Consider the following 16455-nt stretch of genomic DNA (forward strand, 5'->3'; position numbering starts at 1 on the left):
GTGTGCCCCCAGCTGCCCCTTGGGGTGGGGACCCTGGGTCCCCCCGCCCCCCCTTCCCATCCCAGGCAGCCCCCAGCATGGGAGCTGAGAACAAAGAGGAAGAGGAGGAGGAGGAGCTTGAAGACCCCTCGGTCCCCAGCCATGACAGCTGGTGCCCCCCAAGTGACATGGGGACAAAGGCACCGTGGCAGGCGATGGGCCCTGGGACAAAGGGGCTTCGCTCCCCGGGGACCGTGGGGCTGGAGGGGCCCCTGCCATCACTGACGGGGGATAGGACTCATGGGGACTCACCGGACTAGGGGGCTTCCCCAGAGACACAGGGCTGGGGGCCACCAGGCCCCCATCCCTGCTGGCCAGACCCACAGCACCCTGCAGCTCTGCCAGCCCCATGCGACCCCCATGGCCACACCACCCCCCAACCCCACAGCCGTGAGACCCCCAAATCCTGGCAGCCTGCATCTGCACCACCCCGCACCCCAAATCCCCCCCCGACTGGTGCCACACCACCCCAAAGGCCATGTCACCCCCAAACCGTGCCACCCCATACCCAGGTCACCCCATTTCCCACGTTGCTCCATCCCCACCGCAGCTGGGACCCCGAGTCCATGGGTGGGGGGTGATGGGGGTGACCGGGGGGGGGACACAGCCGTGCTGGGGGGGGCCATGCCTGCGTGCAGCAGGCTGAGAAGGGGATTCATTAGCCGGGTAGGGGGGAGAGGTGGTTCCAGCGGCCGCCTTGATTGATGGCCTGGCCTCCATCTTGTCAGCCGGGTTTTGTCTCCCAGCCGGGGGAGGAAGGGAAGAGAAAGGGAGAGAGGAGGGAAGAAAAGACCCCGGGGCAGGGGGGGCAGCAGGGGTTGGGGTGCCGAGGGAGGGGGGCCCCTCCTCGCCTTTCCCCGGGCTGTCGGGGTGATGGATGGCCTGGCCAGGGCGGCCGCCTCCACGCAGCATCCTCGCTGTGGGGAGGGGCACAGAGCCAGGGACCCCCATCCTCTGGGGTTGGGGGGCCCAAGCAGCCTTCAGAGACTGGGTGGGGGATGCACGCCCTGGCATGGGGGGGGGCCACCCCAACCTCCCTGGCCACACATGAGCCTCCGTCCCCCCAGAAAAATGTGGCTCATCACACCCATGGGCACTGCTGGACAGGGGGGTGGCTGCACACCCCCCCAGCCCAGATCGCTCCCCAAAAACAAACCCTGAGGATTTTAACCCTCTCCAGTGCCTCAGTTCTTCCCTTCTCTCTCTTTTCACCTACTACATGGCTCCAGAGGAGCCCCAGAGCACCCGGGACCCCAAAGCGGCTCCGCGGGGGCCACGGGCCAGCGCCCCCCCCCGTGAAGCTGTCACCCCCCAGCCCCGGGGTGACACATTCGTCCCTGGGTGCGCTGGGGCATCTGTCGCCCCGTTACATATTGTTTTAACAACGAGATTTAGAGCCTGTTAAGCAGCTGCAGTGTCTGCCCGTAGGAAAGCACAAGCAGGGGGGGCTGGGGGGGGGGCGCGGGGGGTGCCAGTGCCAGCCCTGCTGCCCTCCCCACCACCCTGGGGACCCTGGGCCCGGGGGCAGCTCCCTAAAAATTGGCTGAGAGGGGATGGGGGGGGGAGCCAGTGCACCCTGTGCAGGGTGGCAGGGGGGAGGGAGGGATGGAGGGATGCAGGAAAGGATGGAAGGATGCAGGGTTGGATGGAGGGGATGCAGGAAGGGATGGAGAGATGGCGGGATACAGAAAGGGACACAGGGATGGAGGGACAGAGGGAGGGATGTAGGAAGGGATGCAGGGATGGAGGCACGGCTGGAGAGGGGGATGCACGGCAGAGGCAAGAGCACCGGGGCCGGATGGCACGGGGACAGCCATGAGGATGGCTGGGGACAGCACCGGGGGCGCGAGCGGGGGGGGGGGGGACACGGTCCGGCCCCCCAGATGGTGCGGCGGGGGGGGAGGCTGCCCCCACACCGGCTCTCTGCTGCGCTTCGCAGCTAATTGAGTGAAATGGCTGTCAGCGATGTAATTAAAGGGGAGCGCGAGCATTCGGGCAGGCCTCAAACAGATGGAAGGCCCCTTAATTGGTAATTAAATTCCTCCCTGGCAGGTGAGATGGAGCAGCAGCCGGGGCCCCACAAGGCTGCTGGCAGCCGGGGCCCCCCCAGCCGTGGAGGGGGAGGCAGAGCCGATCCCCGGCATCACTGGAGCAGAGGAGGGGGATGACGCAGCCACAGGGCCGGGGGTCCCCAGCCCCAGCTCTGCCTCGTCCCTTTGTCTGCTGATTTCTGGAGCAAACCCAGCCCTGAGCCCCACCGGGGTCACTGTCGTCCCCCCCCAACAGCCCGTCTGGTGACAGTCACCCAGTGGGGGGACAACACCCGGGCAGAGGAAAAGGACCTGCAGGGGACCCCGGCATCTTGGGGGGGGCTTCCCTGGGACTGTGGGTCCCTGCCACCCACATGCCCCCCTGACCCAAGCGGTCCCCTCCACACACTCACCCCCCGTTCCCATCCAAGGGACACAGACACCGTGGGTAGCGGGGTGCAGGCAGGGGGGGGGCTGGAAACCTATGCGAGCCTCCCCCAGCCCCGACGCTGATCCCCGCCAGCCGGGATGGGGGTATTTTATTTTTCTGTCATTATCTCCCGGTAATGTCGCAGATAATGGGAACAGCAATCGGCGGCGCCGGCCAATATTTCATGTGCGATGGGATGGCAGGGACAGGGCCCTGAGACAGTGATATTAATAACAGCCCCCACACCACCGCCCTAACGAAGCCCCTAACGAATGCGGGGGGCCGCCCCAGGCGGTGGGTGCACCCGGTACATCCCAGGGGGCACCGCTGGCCTCCCCACCGCTGCCGACTCATTTAATTCCCCATTAAAGCCCCCGCAGTGCCGCCGGCCCCCCGCCAGCCATGACCTCCAGCGGGGGCACTGCCCTCTGCCCCCAGCCGGGCCACCGTGACCTGTGGGGCTGGCCGGGGGGCCGGCGGGGTCAGGGGCCGGGCGGCTGCCCCACGGCAGGGGGACATTAGTTCCAGCAGGGTGGGTGGATAAAGGGGTCTTTATGTCCAGGAGCCCCCCCCATGCTGGATGCCTTCCCTACCGCTCGCTATGGAGATGATGGTGATGGTGACCCCGCAGCGGCTGCACCAGTGACTCCCCAAACCCAGTGCTGAGCTCCCTCCACCCCGGCAGAATGGGGACCCCCCACCCCAGCACACACTGGCATCACGGGGGACCCTCCCCAGCTCCCAGCTCTATCCCCAGGCAGTGAGGAGTTACAGACTCTATTTAATCTGCCCGTTAATCACCGTTAGCGGGGTAACGAGGGGCTCCCCGAAGCCGCGCTGCCTCTCCACGACCTTCACCCACGTCACCACTGTGGCAGTGGCACGGTGGTGGCTGCACGGCCCCGAGCTCACGATGAGGGGGTGAGGGGGTGATGGGACCACAGGGAGCTGGAGCCGGGCTGGGACACTCCCACGATGTGCCCGGGGATCTGACCCCCACGGCCCCACAGCCGGTGGGGACAGGGACGGGATCCCACGCGGCCCCATGTCTTGCTCGGGTGCCAACTGGCACAGGATCCACAGCCCCACAACTGGATCCCATGGGGCCAAGATCCCCCGGATCCCAGGGGGACACAGGCCCCTGCTCCCCCTGTCCGCACACAGTGCGGACAGACCCCGCGGTAGCACCCCCAGCCCCAGCAGCAGTGGGAACCCCCCTGCCCCACCGTGGGTCCCTCCTGCCCCATAGAGCACCCAGACCTCGGGGGAGGGCGGACCTATGGCAGAGCCAGACCAATGAGCAACTGCAACGTTGCAGGGGGCGGGACAAGAGTGGCACAGGGACCAGTAGTCTGTCTGGGGGGGTGTGGCCAAGGCGTGACATGCAGTGGGTGTGGCAGGCCCCGCCCAGGAGATTCTGGGGGGCTCCAGCCTCGCCCAGCCCAGTACGTCCCAGTACAGCCCAGTATGGCTGGGGGGGCCGGGCTCTGCCCTCCCACCGGCTGATGGGAATGGATGGGGGCGGCGGTGCCTGGGGGCGGTGGGGGGGGTGTGATTAATGGGGGCCATCGCTCACTGTCCGGCGGGGGCCCCCCCGGCGCAGCGATAACGAGCGGCAGGAATAATGAGCGGTGTCACTCCACTTTTCATTGTGATGGAAAGTCATTACAGGCGTCACCGGCGGCGACAACCAGCCATGAATCAACTGCTCTGCTATGAAATTAAAATCGAATCACCCACCCACACCACCACCACCCCCCTGCCACCCCATCACGGTCCCCCACCCCAGCAAGGGCTGTGCGCCCCAGGGGGCTGCTCTGTCCACCCGCAGAGACCCCCCCCCATGAGGGCCACCCTAAGGACAGGGCGTAGGGCTCCCACCGCCCCAGGGATCGACCCAGAGCAGAGGATTTAGGGGCTCCTCTCCCCACCCTGAAGTCAAGACCCTGCAGGGGAACAGCGAGATCGATGGGCTTTGGCTTTATTCAGCAACATCCACCCACCCAGTGAGGCCGTGGCCATGTTACCAGTGCCCCAGCGCTGTGAATGGGGTGGGGGCTGGGGAGCAGGGCCCCCACACTGCTCCTCTCTCGGGGTGTCTGTCCCCGCGGGCTCACAGGGAGACACCCATCAGGTTCACCGGCCGCCCGCTGTAGCGCTTGGAGATGTCTGCCTCGATCTGCAAGACAGAGCTGTGGGGTCAGGGGAGCGCAGGGGGACCCTGCAGCATCCCAGTGGGGTCCACCTCCTCCCTCACCAGCTTCTGGAGCTCCTTGGTCTTCTCCAGCAGTCGGTCGAGCTTGGGCTCCAAGGCACCCTGCTCTGCCAGGGCCTCCTGCTGCTTCTGGCTCATCACCTCCTTCTTGGCCAGCAGCAGCTCTGCCTGCTTCAGCTTCTGCTGGAGCAGCTCGCTCACACGGTCCACGTACCTGTTTGGGGAGAGCCAGGACCTCCATCTCCCCCATCGCCCACACAGGTGCCATCTCCACCCCAGGACATCTCTGCCTCCTGCTCCAGATCTGCCCCGCAGAGCCCCATGGTCCTCCCCCAGCCCTGACCCTGGTTTTCCCCCCTTTCCTGAGCGAGGACCTGGGGGAGGCGAGGATCATGAAGAGGTGCTGCATGCTGCGGGTGCAGAGCTGGCCCAGCAGAGCCCGGGTGGTGGCCAGGAGGGAGCCCACGTGGGCGCTGGTCTGGCCCTGCAGCACGGCGGGGGCCAGCTGGAACTGGCTCACGGCCACGATGTCGGCTTCCTCCTCCATCTCCACCAGGCGCTGGGACAGGAACAGCTCCAGCTGCGGGGACAGGGCAGGGGGACGCTCCAATACTGCCGTCCCTGCAGTGGGACGGCAGCCGAGCTGCCGCTTACCCGCCTCCAGCCCCAGCTGCCGCATCGTACTCACCTCCATGAGCTCGTCGATGAACTGGCTCCGGGTCTCAGTGTTTTCCAGGAGTGTCAGGGCGTCAGAGCCGCAGGCAACCCCCTCGGGCACTGGGGGACAAGCCAGGGGTGAGCTGGGCAGGGAAGCAGCAGGGAAGGGATCTCCACTGCTCAGACAGTCTGGTCATACCCCCCCAACCCAACTCATCCTGTACAGGGTGTTCAGTGTCACCCCACGGCACTGTTTAGCGGGGTCAGGGCCCTGCTCCTGCCCACTCAGCACCCAACAGGCACCTGCCCAGCACCGTGCTGCCTTCTGCTCTGTCCCCAGTAGGCCTTTGTGCACGGCCAGGGTGCCCAGGGTCACTCCAGGCAGCAAAAGGGGGGTAAAGGCAGGGTGGGTGCTGCCTGCCACCCACTGGGACCCCCTGCACTCCTTTGCAACCATGCTCACCCTCGGTGCCAGCCTCCAGCACAGTGATCTGCACTTCCTCACTTTCACCATCTCCCCAGTCAATGCCATCATCCTGCTGCAAAAGAAACGGCACCCTGTGAGATGGGGGTGCTCGGGACACCCCCAGGTCCTCAGCCCGGCCCCAGAGCAGGGCCAGACCCCAGGACCACACAGGCAGGGGTCACACACCTGGGGACCAGCCTCTAGCGTGATCCCCCAGTCGATCTCCTCGCCCTGGGCTCCCTTATCAGCAGCAGCACCATCATCCACCTTGGTCGGCTCCAGTGTGAAGTCTCCCCAGTCAATCTGTGGGGAGAAGGACAACAGACCCCCTGAAACCCCAGGGGCAAACAGCCTGACCCTAACCAACATGCGGCAGAGCCGCTGGGGCTCTCACCAGCACCACAGCTCGGCCCCAGCTGGCCAGAACGTACCGTGTCCTCCTTCGGCTGCTCTGGTACCTCCTCCACCTCCGGCCGCTCCACCCGCAGGGGCTGGAGCCCCGTCCTCCACTCATAGACGGTTGTGTTGCCTCTCTTCCCCACGTGCCGCAGCAGGGGCACCACCTGCTCTGCAGAGCTGGCAGCCACCGCGGGGACATCAGTGCCAGGCACAGCGTGGGGACCCCACAGCACCCCCAACCCCACCAGGGTCCCTCTGGGTGAGCCCCAGCTCAGGTGCAGCCGCCAGCCCAACCCGCTGTCCCCACACATGGGGCGAGGGGATGCGGGGGTCTATCCCTGCACCCCCATACCCGCCCATCTGCCCACCTCTCGCACACAAACTCCACGCAGGCCTGGTACAGCTCGATGGCCTCAGAGAGCGCGCTGGCTCCTGCCCCGATCTCAGACAGCAGCGACGGCAGGTCCTTCACCAAGGCCAGCAGCTCCTGGCGCACGTTGTCACCCTGGGGACAGAGCAGGGATGTGTCAGGGCAGGGAGACTGGCAACCAAAGCACCCCCGAGGTGGCTTCGCCCTCTGCATGCAGAGCTAGATGTGGGAAGGAAGGGGATGGAGGGCTGTGGGGTCACCCTACGCCCCAACAGCTGCTTCCACAGGTAAGGTGGCACTATGGGGACATCATATGGGACACATGGTCCCAGCTCAAGCCCTGCTAAGGCCAAACACAGACGTCTGGGGACTCCTTTGGGGTGGGAGATGGCACAGCAGGGCCCCCCCCGCAGCAGGGCCAGCCACAGGGACTCACTGTGATGCCATACTGCTTGCAGGAGGCAAAGAACCGCTCTCGCAGCTCGGCTGCCCCCAGCTGACACTCCTCCTCGCGGCGGGCAAAGTCCTGCTGGGCCTGCTGGCACCGGCTGATCTGCTTCCTCAGCGAGGGGATCTCGTAGCTGATGCTACGCACCAGGAGGCTGGCGAGCTCGGCTGCAGGACGGGTAAGGGGGGTGCTGAGAGGCCATGCCAGTCACCAACGAGGCCCTGGGGTGCCCCAGCCACCTCAGCTACTTTCCCAGCCACACAGCAGAGCCAGCTCGGGGCCTGGTGGGATTCACCAGCCCACCATATCCTGCCCCTTTCCCTGCCCACCTCATCCTCATCCCAGTTTGGGGACCAAAAGCCACCCACTGACACCCCCAAGGGCTCTCCGGAGCCTGCCCGCAGCCAGAGCTGCCTTACCCAGGTAGGTGTTCTCCTTCTCGTAGAGGGACACAATCTCCTGCCAGTCCTGGGGAGGAGGAAGCAGAGGGTGGGGGAGGCTGTGAACCCACCAGCCACCACCGGCTGCGCACCCCCAGGCCCACGCTCACCTTCATGCGCTGGGACGAGTAGCGTCCAAAGAGGTTCTTGGTGGAAGCCTCAGTTCCCTTGAGGATCTCCACAATCCTCAGGCAGTGGAAGTAGTGCAGGTCTGTGTTGGAGGGAGGGACGCGGTTACTGGGGTGTCTGCCGGGTACCACCCTCTCCCAGCTCAGCCCAGGGGGTGCAGGTCTCGGAAGGGACTGTGCCACCGACCCTCCATCTCCTTCTTGGCCGGGGGAAGGTTGCCGTAACCGAACCCTCGGGAACAGGCTCCTGGTGCGACACCCACCCCTGCTGCCCTGGTACACCTTGACCCCCAGCTCCACTCACAGGCCCCCGCGAGCAGCTGCTTTATCTCCTCGTTCTCCGGCATGTCTTGGATGGCCGCGTTGATCTTCTCGCGGATGGCCAGCACCTGGTTCTGCCATTTCAGGTTGCAGTGTCTCCGGTCCACCAGCCAGTCTGTGGGCGGGTGGGAAGGGAACAGGGGGCCAGCTGAGAGGGGGACCCTGGGAGGAGGGTCACCAGGAGGGGGTCACCACCCCAAAGCTGCCCTGTGATGCCAGATGGTGGCGGGGAGCAGGGGGCCTGGCAGACCAGCTCCTTGTGTGTCCCGTCCCCACCGAGCTGAGGGGCCAAACACAGGGACAAAGTCCCGGCTCCTTCTCCAGGACTGGGAAGGGCTGGGAGGGGGGGAAATGGGGGGAGCGGGGGGGTCACCCCGCTGCTTCTGGGGCTGGGACAACCCAACACGGGATGGAGGGGGACGGCGCTGGGGCCATCAGCTGCCCACGGCGGGGTGACAAACCATCCCGAGGAAGGACACGAGTGACCGGTGCCGCCCTCACCCGCCGGGGAGCCCCGGCCCGGCCCCCCGCCCACCCTGGGGGGGTCCCGCGCGGGGGAGCCGGGCCGGGGGTGCCGTACCCAGGAGTTTGCCGGTCTGGATGTCGATGGGGACGTTCTGGTAGTCCTGGGGAGGGACCTGCGGGGAGCGAGGGGCGACGGGAGGCGGCGGGGCCCGGCCGGGGCCAGGACCCCCCTACTCCAACGCCTGGGCTCGGCCTGTCCCCAATCCCCCAAGCCCGAGCCTAGATCTGGACCTAAGCCTAGGTCCTGGACCTGGACCCAGCCCCCCCACCTGCATGCCGCCCACCGCCGCTCCGCTTCCGCTTTCCCCCACCCGCTGCCCGCTCCCCGCTCCAGCCAATCCCAGGACGCGACCCTCCGTAGCTCAGCCAATCAAAACATGATCGGCCCAACGGGCCCCGCCCTACTACCAATCAGAAAGGAGGGGCATAGAGGCTGCGCCACGTGCCGGCGTCCCGGTTGGTTGGGAGGAGGCGGGGGGAGGAGGCACCGCCGACCAATCGGAACGGGCTGGGGGGGAGGGAAACAACGCCGCGCGCGCATGCGCAGTGTAGCGGATGCCCAGGGCGGGTCCCCCGGGGATCCCCGGGGAACCCCGAGGCAGGTCCCCGATCCCTTGGGGACCAGTGAGTGCCCCAGCACAGAGCCAGGGTCCCCCTGGGACCCCCGGCCGCCCCAGAGGGTATCCCAGGTCCCTTGGGGATCGCCTGGGGAGGGGGACAGAGCAGATCCTAAATCCCATGGGGACCAATGGGTGCCCCAGCACAGAGCCAGGGTCCCTCGGGAATCCCCATCCGCCCCTGAGGGGATCCTGGGTCCTGCAGGGATCCCTGGGAGACCCCCAAGCAGATCCCAGATTCTATGGGATCCCAAGTTGTACCCAGAGCAGATCCCTGATCCCTCAGGGACCGCTGGGTGCCCCAGCACAGAGCCAGGATCCCTTGGGTACCCCCAGCCACTCCAGAGGGTATCCCAGGTCCCTTGGTGATCCCCGTGGGAGGGGGTCAGAGCAGATCCCAGATCCCTTGGGGACCAATGGGTGCCCCAGCAGATCCCGTGGGGACAGCGGATGCCCCGGCACCGAGACAGGATCCCTCGGAGACCCACCTGCTGGGAGCAGCCGCCCCAGGACGCCCACAGGACCTGGGGGAGCAGCTGCCTCCAGCACCCCAGGGACATCATCACTCTGGGGGCACCCACGGGTGCCACCAGCCCCAAGCCAGCATGTCCCCATGGGCCACATCCCCACGGGCCACATCCCCACAAGCCATGTCCTCACGTAGGGGCAAAATGGTGACTTTCCCCCTCCGTCCCTCTTGGCATGGCCCCCTCCGTGGGGCTGGCGGTGGCCAAGCAGGGCGGTGGCAGCGTGGGGACAGCGCGGCGGGTGCCTGCCGGGCAGAGGGAGCCGCCGGTGGGGAGAAGCGGGAGGCAGGAACCGGTCTGGCAGCCGCTGGTTTCGGCTAATCCCGCCGAAAGCCAGAGCCGTGCTCCCGCCGGCCGCCCTTAACTCCTGGCTGTCCGAAACACGTGCCATGTGCCACGCCGGCACCCTCCGGGGACCTGCCCTCGAGGCCGGCACAGCGGCAAGCCCGGCCCGGTGCTACGGGCAGTGCCGGCACCCGGAGCCACCACGGGCTGGCAGCCGGTGTCGGGGCTCAGCTCCGGGTTACCCTGTCATGAATATTCAGCCGTGCCCTGGCCCGGCCCCGCTGTTTGCTCAGGCAGGAGGGGTTTGGTCGCGGGTTCACCTTGACGGGGAGCAAAACGGGGCAGCGGCAGGTAGACACACGGCACCTGCTTGTTGGACCCCAGCCGGAGCTGCCCGGGCACCCCCGGGACCCCCTACCCGGGCTGGGAGGCTACAGCAGAGGCGTGGGAGGTGCAGGTACACAGATGGGGTGCCTGCGGTGGGGAGTGGGATGTGGAAACCCCCGCTGCCAGCCCCAGGTCATGGCACGGCTACGGTTCCATGACGGGTCCCGCCCGGCTCTGGCATGAGGAGGGGGCAGGCAGGGCGGCAGGGCGTTTTGGGGGGAGTCACAGCAAACCAGACCTGGGGACGCTAGTGTCTTCTCTGGGGCGGTGGCCCCAGTCTTGGCGTCCTTGTCCCCCTGCCCTGGCACCTGAAAGCAATGCTGGAGGGACCCCCATGGAGAAGCCAGGCAGGGGTCGGGCATGGGCGAGCGCTGTGGGGGCATGGAGCAGCACTCGATCCCGGGACAGGGATGGGGACGGGGCTGGGAATCCCCTCCCTGCCCTCTCCACTGCTGGGGAAGCGTTCGGCTCCTCCGCCTTCCCCGTCCCTGCCCTGGAGCCACGCTCGGTACCGGAGCCTTCCTGGATTGCCGGAGCCTTCCCAGCAGTGACAGGGGCCCCACCAATGCTCCTGCCTGTCCCTGCAGGCAGGGCTGGGCAAGAGGAAAACCCCGACCCCAGGGTGCAGCGGGCGGCGACCCCCCGGCAGGGACCCCGGCACCTCCCCAGCTCCCACCTGCTTCCCAGTTCCTGTTCCTGTTTGCTTACTGGGCTCCCTCCCTGCCCTGCTACATGCGCTGATACAGCAGCTCCCGGCAGTGCCAGCAGCCTTTCCCTCGGGCTCAGCAATGCCCAAATCACGCAAACATCCCCTCCCGGTACCTGCCCTGGGCCCCCCAGCCCCACCAGCACCCGTTACGAGCATCCCAGCAGAGATGGGAGAGCACCAGAGCCGCCTTCGGCAAACACGGCACCAGGCTCCCCGCCGGCACTGCCAGATTGGCAGCCATGTCCCTTGTCCATCCCCGTCGGCCGGGCTGGGGGGCGGAGGGACCCCACCCGGAGGGAGTACGACCCCCACTTCCATTTCAGGGGCCGGCGGCGATGGCTGACAGCCACGGCTGGTGGAAGCTGACCTTCCTGCGGAAGCGGCGGTCGGTGCCCACGGTGCTGTACGAGAGCCCCGACAGCCACGCTGCTGCCACCGGCGACAGCCAGGAGGGGCCGGGCGAGGAGGGGCCGCCCGGCTTCGCCGCCCGCCTGGAGAAGATCGTGGACAAGAACAGCAAGGGCAAACATGTCAAGGTCTCCAACTCGGGGCGCTTCAAGGAGAAGAAGAAAGTGCGGGCGACGCTGTCTGAGAACCCCAACCTCTACGCTGCCAGCGAGCGGGAGGAGAAATGACCCAGCCGGTTGTCACCCTCCGGCCACCACCGCCGGCTGCCCAGGCCGGCTCCGCTCCATCCCTCCAGGGGATGCCGGACTGTGGGGCTTCAGAAGGAGAAAGGACTCTGACTGGAGTTTATTTAAGGGACAAGCAAGGACCCAGTTTAATCGCAGCCCCCCGGCCTTACGGCACCTCAGGGGCAGCAGGAGAACCGGGAAGCAGAGGCAGGTGCACCCTGTCCCTCCCAGCCCACCACGGACAAGGGGAGCCCCCTGAGGCTGACTGGTTCATACTGGGATGAGGATGCTTACCCGAGCTCAGTCGCTTGCCGTGGACCACCGGAGCCCCATCGTTCACCCAGCTCTGCCCCGAGCACAACGGCCCCGATCCCGATCCCCTCCTGCCCATCACTCCTGTAGCAGCAATACCAGGGGACCCCCAGCTCGTCTCCCAAGCCTCATCCTTGCCAGCAGTCACCCCAAAAACAGGTGATGTGATGCTTCCCTGCCCTGACGGAACAACTCCGTGGGCAAATTCCCTCCCAAGCTGCCTCCGTGGGGACCGTGGAGGGCTCCGGGCTTCCCAGGAGGAGCCATATTCCCGCTCGCATCTGGGAACTGCACCCCTTCCCAGAAGGGGAGAGCTGACCATGCAGCGCGGTGCCAGAGCCGGCCCCGGGAGCCACCACAGCCGATCTCACAGCCCCGGTGTTTGTTCGGTTTGGTGGAAGCTGAGCCTTTAGTCAGCTCTCGTGACTGCTGATAATTAATTAACTGTTGTTAATAAACCAAGTCTGGAAGCAAAGGCAGCTCAGGGACACGGGCAGGGGGAGAGCTCGGCGGACCCCTTGGCCCCAGCCTGGCAGGGTTGAAGGGCTGTGGGTCCCTTCTGGGACCCCGGCGGGGAGCGGTGCCAGCTGCCGCCAACGCAGGGAATCCCTGACCCTGCGGAGACGGGGGACACGCGGGGGTGGCCGTCCCCAGCGCTGCCAGCCCGGGGTGCCCTCTCTGCAGAGCAGGGTGCGGCCGTGCCTGAAGTCAACAGGAGCAACCATTTCCCAGCTATGACAAAAGCCGGATGGTGCCAAGCGCCAGAGTCCAACCCCTTCCCCGTTCCCCGGCACAAACCCTGCGCCAGGGCAGCCCGGGCCCCCGGCGGCCCCCGCCCTCCGCTCTGTTTGCTCTGCCCGCACCCGCCGGCTCACAGGCTGCTCTTTGTCCCGGGCTGGCAGCGCCGGAGGGATCCTGCCAGAGAGGGAAGGGAGGGAGCAGGGAGGAAGAGAGCTGTCAGCACGCAGCTGGTGCCCGTCGGCTCATTTACGCCCATCACAGTGGTATCTGGGCTCTCACCACACTCCTAATGCTGGGATCGCTGGGAGACCAGCCAAGCCCCCAGCCTGTTCCTGGGGGATCGAGCTGCCACCTTGTGCTGTCCCCTTGAGGTGACGCCATCCCCACACCGACCCCTCCCGTCCCACTCGCCAAGGGATGAGCCAGGACAGACCAAAGCCACCGAGTGAAGCTGTGACAGCAGGACAGGGTGTGTGACACCCCCCGCGGCCACCTAACCCAGCTCCCCCCACCCCAGGGCTGACCTCCCCACCGTTACCTCCCGCTGCCACCCACCGCAGGGCTTTGCCCAGCCAGGCACGGCCGGGAACCCACCGGGGGACCCCCTGCCCCAGCAAAGCCCTGGGGTACAATCCTGCCCCATGAGCCAGCGACTGGGAGAGCAAACACGGAGCCAGGGAGAGCGAAGGTTGTCAGGCCCGGTTTCACTGGGACGTGGCCCAGTGGAGCGAGGGCTGCCAGCACCCTTTGCCAGGTCCATGGGCCGGGATCACCAGCTGCACCGATCTCTGCCAGAGAGCACGGCCCGGCCCCGCGCGGGTAAATATTAACCCAAACCCACTGCATGGCTCTGCAACGATCAGGATTTATTTTTTTACCAAGCTCAGACAGGCAGCTGGGGGCGGGGGGGACAGGGAGTGGTGCCAGCCCAGCCCCCTGCAAAGAAGCAAGCTGAGGGTTGGGGTCCCATGGCGCCGGGGAGATGGGGTGCACTGGTGGCAACACACACAGCCAGCCACAAACACCGGTGACACAGTGGTGACATTAAAGCCGTAATTCAATAAGTTATTGCACAGATGGAGCACGTTGCACAGTTCTAGCTAAAACACGAGGCACGAGCGGTGGCAGCAGCAGGACATGGGCAGGGGGGTTGCTGGGGTCTTTCTTGGTTCCTCCACAATAATTAACATGATTGATTAACAACCAGCAGCACCAGGAGCGGTCGCTCCCCATGTGCTGGCAGGGGGATGCGGATGGTCTCTGGAATGACCCGTGGCTCTTGCCCACCCCAGGGAGAGGCGAAGGGAGACAAGGGTCTCTGGGGCTGGACCAGAGTCCCCCCTCCAGCACCCCCAGAGTGCAGCACGCGTTTCCCAGGGGAGGGGAGAGCGAGGCCAGCCCCGTTCCCCGGGGCACAACGGGACAGGCAGGCAGGTTTGGCATAGGTGACGCTCCTGATCAGGCGAACGCGGCCGGAGACACCGGCAGCCTCATGGGGAGAAGCGCTCAAAGACCCATTCGCCCTCTCCCCGATGCGTCATGTCTCCGAGGGGGGCCGAGGCATCCCGCAGGCGTCGGAAGACGATGCGGTCGTGCAGGCGGTTGGTTTGGCCCTGCCAGAACTCCATGACATCTGGCTGCAGGATGTAGCCCCCCCTGGCAGGGAAACACAGGGCTTTAGGGGGTCCCGGCTGGCGGGCAGCGCCCTGCTCGCAGCCCCCATGACTCACCAATACGCCGGCTTTGGCACCGTCGTCTCCCTGTACTGCTCCTCCAGCTCCGCGTTCCTCTTCCTTAAATACTGTGGGGAAGGGGAAGGCGGTGAAAGTGAGGGCGGCTGGGGCAGCCCTGGCTCTCCCCACCCCTCCAGGCACTGCCATGGGGAAAGGGATGGCCACTCACCTCCCTGTCCGGAATGACAGTGCTCTGCCGGCTGACGACAGCCCCGATCTGGCTGCTCTTGGGGCGCGAGTGGAAGTACCGCTCCGACTCCTCCTCTGGCAGCCGCTTCACCGAGCCCTCAATCCGTACCTGTGCCGGGCACCGTCAGCTGGGCTCTGGCCGAAGGGGCTGCGTTGGCTCCCGGGCAAGGAACTGCTCTGTTCCCTAACTCTCCCTCCGAAAACGTGGGCAGCCCCAGTTCTGTCTCATCCCCAGTGGCTGGGACCCATCCGAGCGTGATCACACCCCAATGTGTTGACCCCCAGTGTCCCACCCTGAGGGAGGCAGCACCCGCTGCCTGACGCCGTGCCAAGGGCCTGACCGTGCTCCCTCTGCTCCCCGTGGGCCACGGCTCACCTGCCGGTTGAGGGGCTCCCAGTAAAAGACGAGCGAAGCGAAGGGGTTGGTGTCCTGGGGCGCGGAGCGGGGGAGAGACGAGAGAGTTGTCAGCAGAGCAGCGTCGCTCCCAGCTTCAAAAACTACAGAAACCCCACGCTTTGCTGCAGCAGGACCTGCCGATGCACAGCGCTGGGCAAAGCCTCGACCCACGCTGGGGCAAAGGGGCTAGAAAGCTGCTGTCCCCCTCGGGGGGACCCCCCCCAGCGCCCCTGGACCCCCCACCGCGGCCGCAGCCCTCACCAGCTCCTTCCCCTTACGGCTCTCGTGGTTGGTGAAGAAGCGGAAGCCATCCTGCCCGAAGCCCTTCAGCAGCACCATGCGGGCCGAGGGCTTCCCATCCCTGCGGCGGGAGAGGGGAGGCGATGACAGCTCTGTGTGTGTCCCCCTGCCCAGTGGCCGGGACCCCCGCCGTGTCCCCCCCACCCCAGCCTCACCTGGTGCAGGTGGCCAAGCACATGGCATTGGCCTCCCCGATGGCCGGGCACCCCACGGCCTGCTCGAACCAGACCCTGAATTGCTGGATGGGGTCGCGGGAAGCCAGGTGCTGCTCCTCGAAGGCCTGGGGACACGGGGGATGCTGTGAGTGGGGTGCCCTGGATTTTGGGGACACAGCCAGCACCGTGGGGGAGTGTCACACCAGAGTCACGGGCACAGCCAGCACAGGGAACAGGGTCACCCCAGCCCTGGGGGTGCAACTAGTGCAAATAGGGGGGTCACCCCAGTTCCAGGGGCACAACCAGCATGAGGGGGGGCACCCTGATTCCAGGGTCACTACCAGGATGGGGGGGTGTCACCCCAGGTCCTAGGGACAGAATGGGGGGGACACCCCAGGCCTTGGGGGCAGCTTGGAGCAGGTCACCCCAATTCCAGGGTCACTACCAACATGAGGGGGTACACCCTGGTTCCAGGGGCACTAACAGGGTGGTGGTGGGGTCACCGCAGGCCCTAGGGACAGAATGGGGGCAGGGGCTCCCCAAGCTTTGGGGGCACAGCCAACATAAAAGGGGAGTCATCCCGGGGTCAGCTTGGAGGGGTCACCCCAGTTCCAGGGTCACTACCAGGACAATGGGGAGGTCACCGCAGGCCCTAGGCACAGAATGGGGGGGACCCCAATTCCAGGGCACTACCAGGACAGCGGGGGGGTCGGGGGTCACCCCCGGCCCTAGGGGAAGAATGGGGGGTCACCCCAGCTCCAGGGTCGCTACCAGCACGGGGAGGGCGGGAGGGGTCCCTCGGGCCTTGAGGACAGCCTGGGGGTCGTCCCCCCCCGCCGGTTCCCCCGTCCCACCTCCGCGTCCCCCCGGTAGCTCTTGCGCAGCTCCCCCAGGTCCATCCCGGCCGCGGCCGACGGGAGCCGAGCGGAGCCAAACGGCGCCAGCCACCCCCCCCCCCTTCCCCCCCGCCCCCGCGGCCCCGGCATGGCCGCGCCCATCC

General features: G+C 66.6%; 3 protein-coding genes across 5 annotated transcripts; 1 reads left to right on the plus strand and 2 right to left on the minus strand.

Moving 5' to 3' along the window:
- Positions 1-4464: 4464 nt before the first annotated feature.
- Positions 4465-8818, minus strand: CDK5RAP3 (CDK5 regulatory subunit associated protein 3). 3 transcript variants are annotated; one of them, XM_075116811.1, is made up of 14 exons: positions 8738-8818; positions 8524-8581; positions 7927-8058; positions 7605-7705; positions 7474-7522; positions 7043-7221; positions 6605-6741; positions 6269-6413; positions 6024-6140; positions 5835-5910; positions 5403-5491; positions 5089-5294; positions 4757-4928; positions 4465-4678 (listed from the first exon to the last, which is right to left on the minus strand). In XM_075116811.1, the coding sequence occupies exons 1-14, from the start codon at positions 8741-8743 to the stop codon at positions 4613-4615; spliced, it is 1533 nt and encodes a 510-aa protein (XP_074972912.1). In that variant the 5' UTR covers positions 8744-8818; the 3' UTR covers positions 4465-4612. The 3 variants fall into 3 exon arrangements, with proteins under 3 accessions (XP_074972912.1, XP_074972915.1, XP_074972913.1); XM_075116814.1 differs by having other exon boundaries at positions 6024-6059; positions 8738-8783; XM_075116812.1 differs by having other exon boundaries at positions 5835-5907; positions 8738-8783.
- Positions 8819-10071: 1253 nt separating this feature from the next.
- On the plus strand, positions 10072-13745 carry PRR15L (proline rich 15 like). The gene is made up of 2 exons (XM_075116774.1): positions 10072-10354; positions 11317-13745. The coding sequence occupies exon 2, from the start codon at positions 11329-11331 to the stop codon at positions 11626-11628; it is 300 nt and encodes a 99-aa protein (XP_074972875.1). The 5' UTR covers positions 10072-10354; positions 11317-11328; the 3' UTR covers positions 11629-13745.
- On the minus strand, positions 13527-16414 carry PNPO (pyridoxamine 5'-phosphate oxidase). The gene is made up of 7 exons (XM_075116773.1): positions 16310-16414; positions 15456-15580; positions 15262-15361; positions 14980-15033; positions 14584-14712; positions 14412-14482; positions 13527-14337 (listed from the first exon to the last, which is right to left on the minus strand). Exons 1-7 carry the CDS (start codon positions 16352-16354, stop codon positions 14172-14174), a joined length of 690 nt encoding a protein of 229 aa, XP_074972874.1. The 5' UTR covers positions 16355-16414; the 3' UTR covers positions 13527-14171.
- Between the last annotated feature and the right edge of the window lie 41 nt (positions 16415-16455).

The sequence above is a fragment of the Phalacrocorax aristotelis genome, chromosome 23, assembly GCF_949628215.1.
Source record: "Phalacrocorax aristotelis chromosome 23, bGulAri2.1, whole genome shotgun sequence".
Taxonomy (NCBI): domain Eukaryota; kingdom Metazoa; phylum Chordata; class Aves; order Suliformes; family Phalacrocoracidae; genus Phalacrocorax; species Phalacrocorax aristotelis.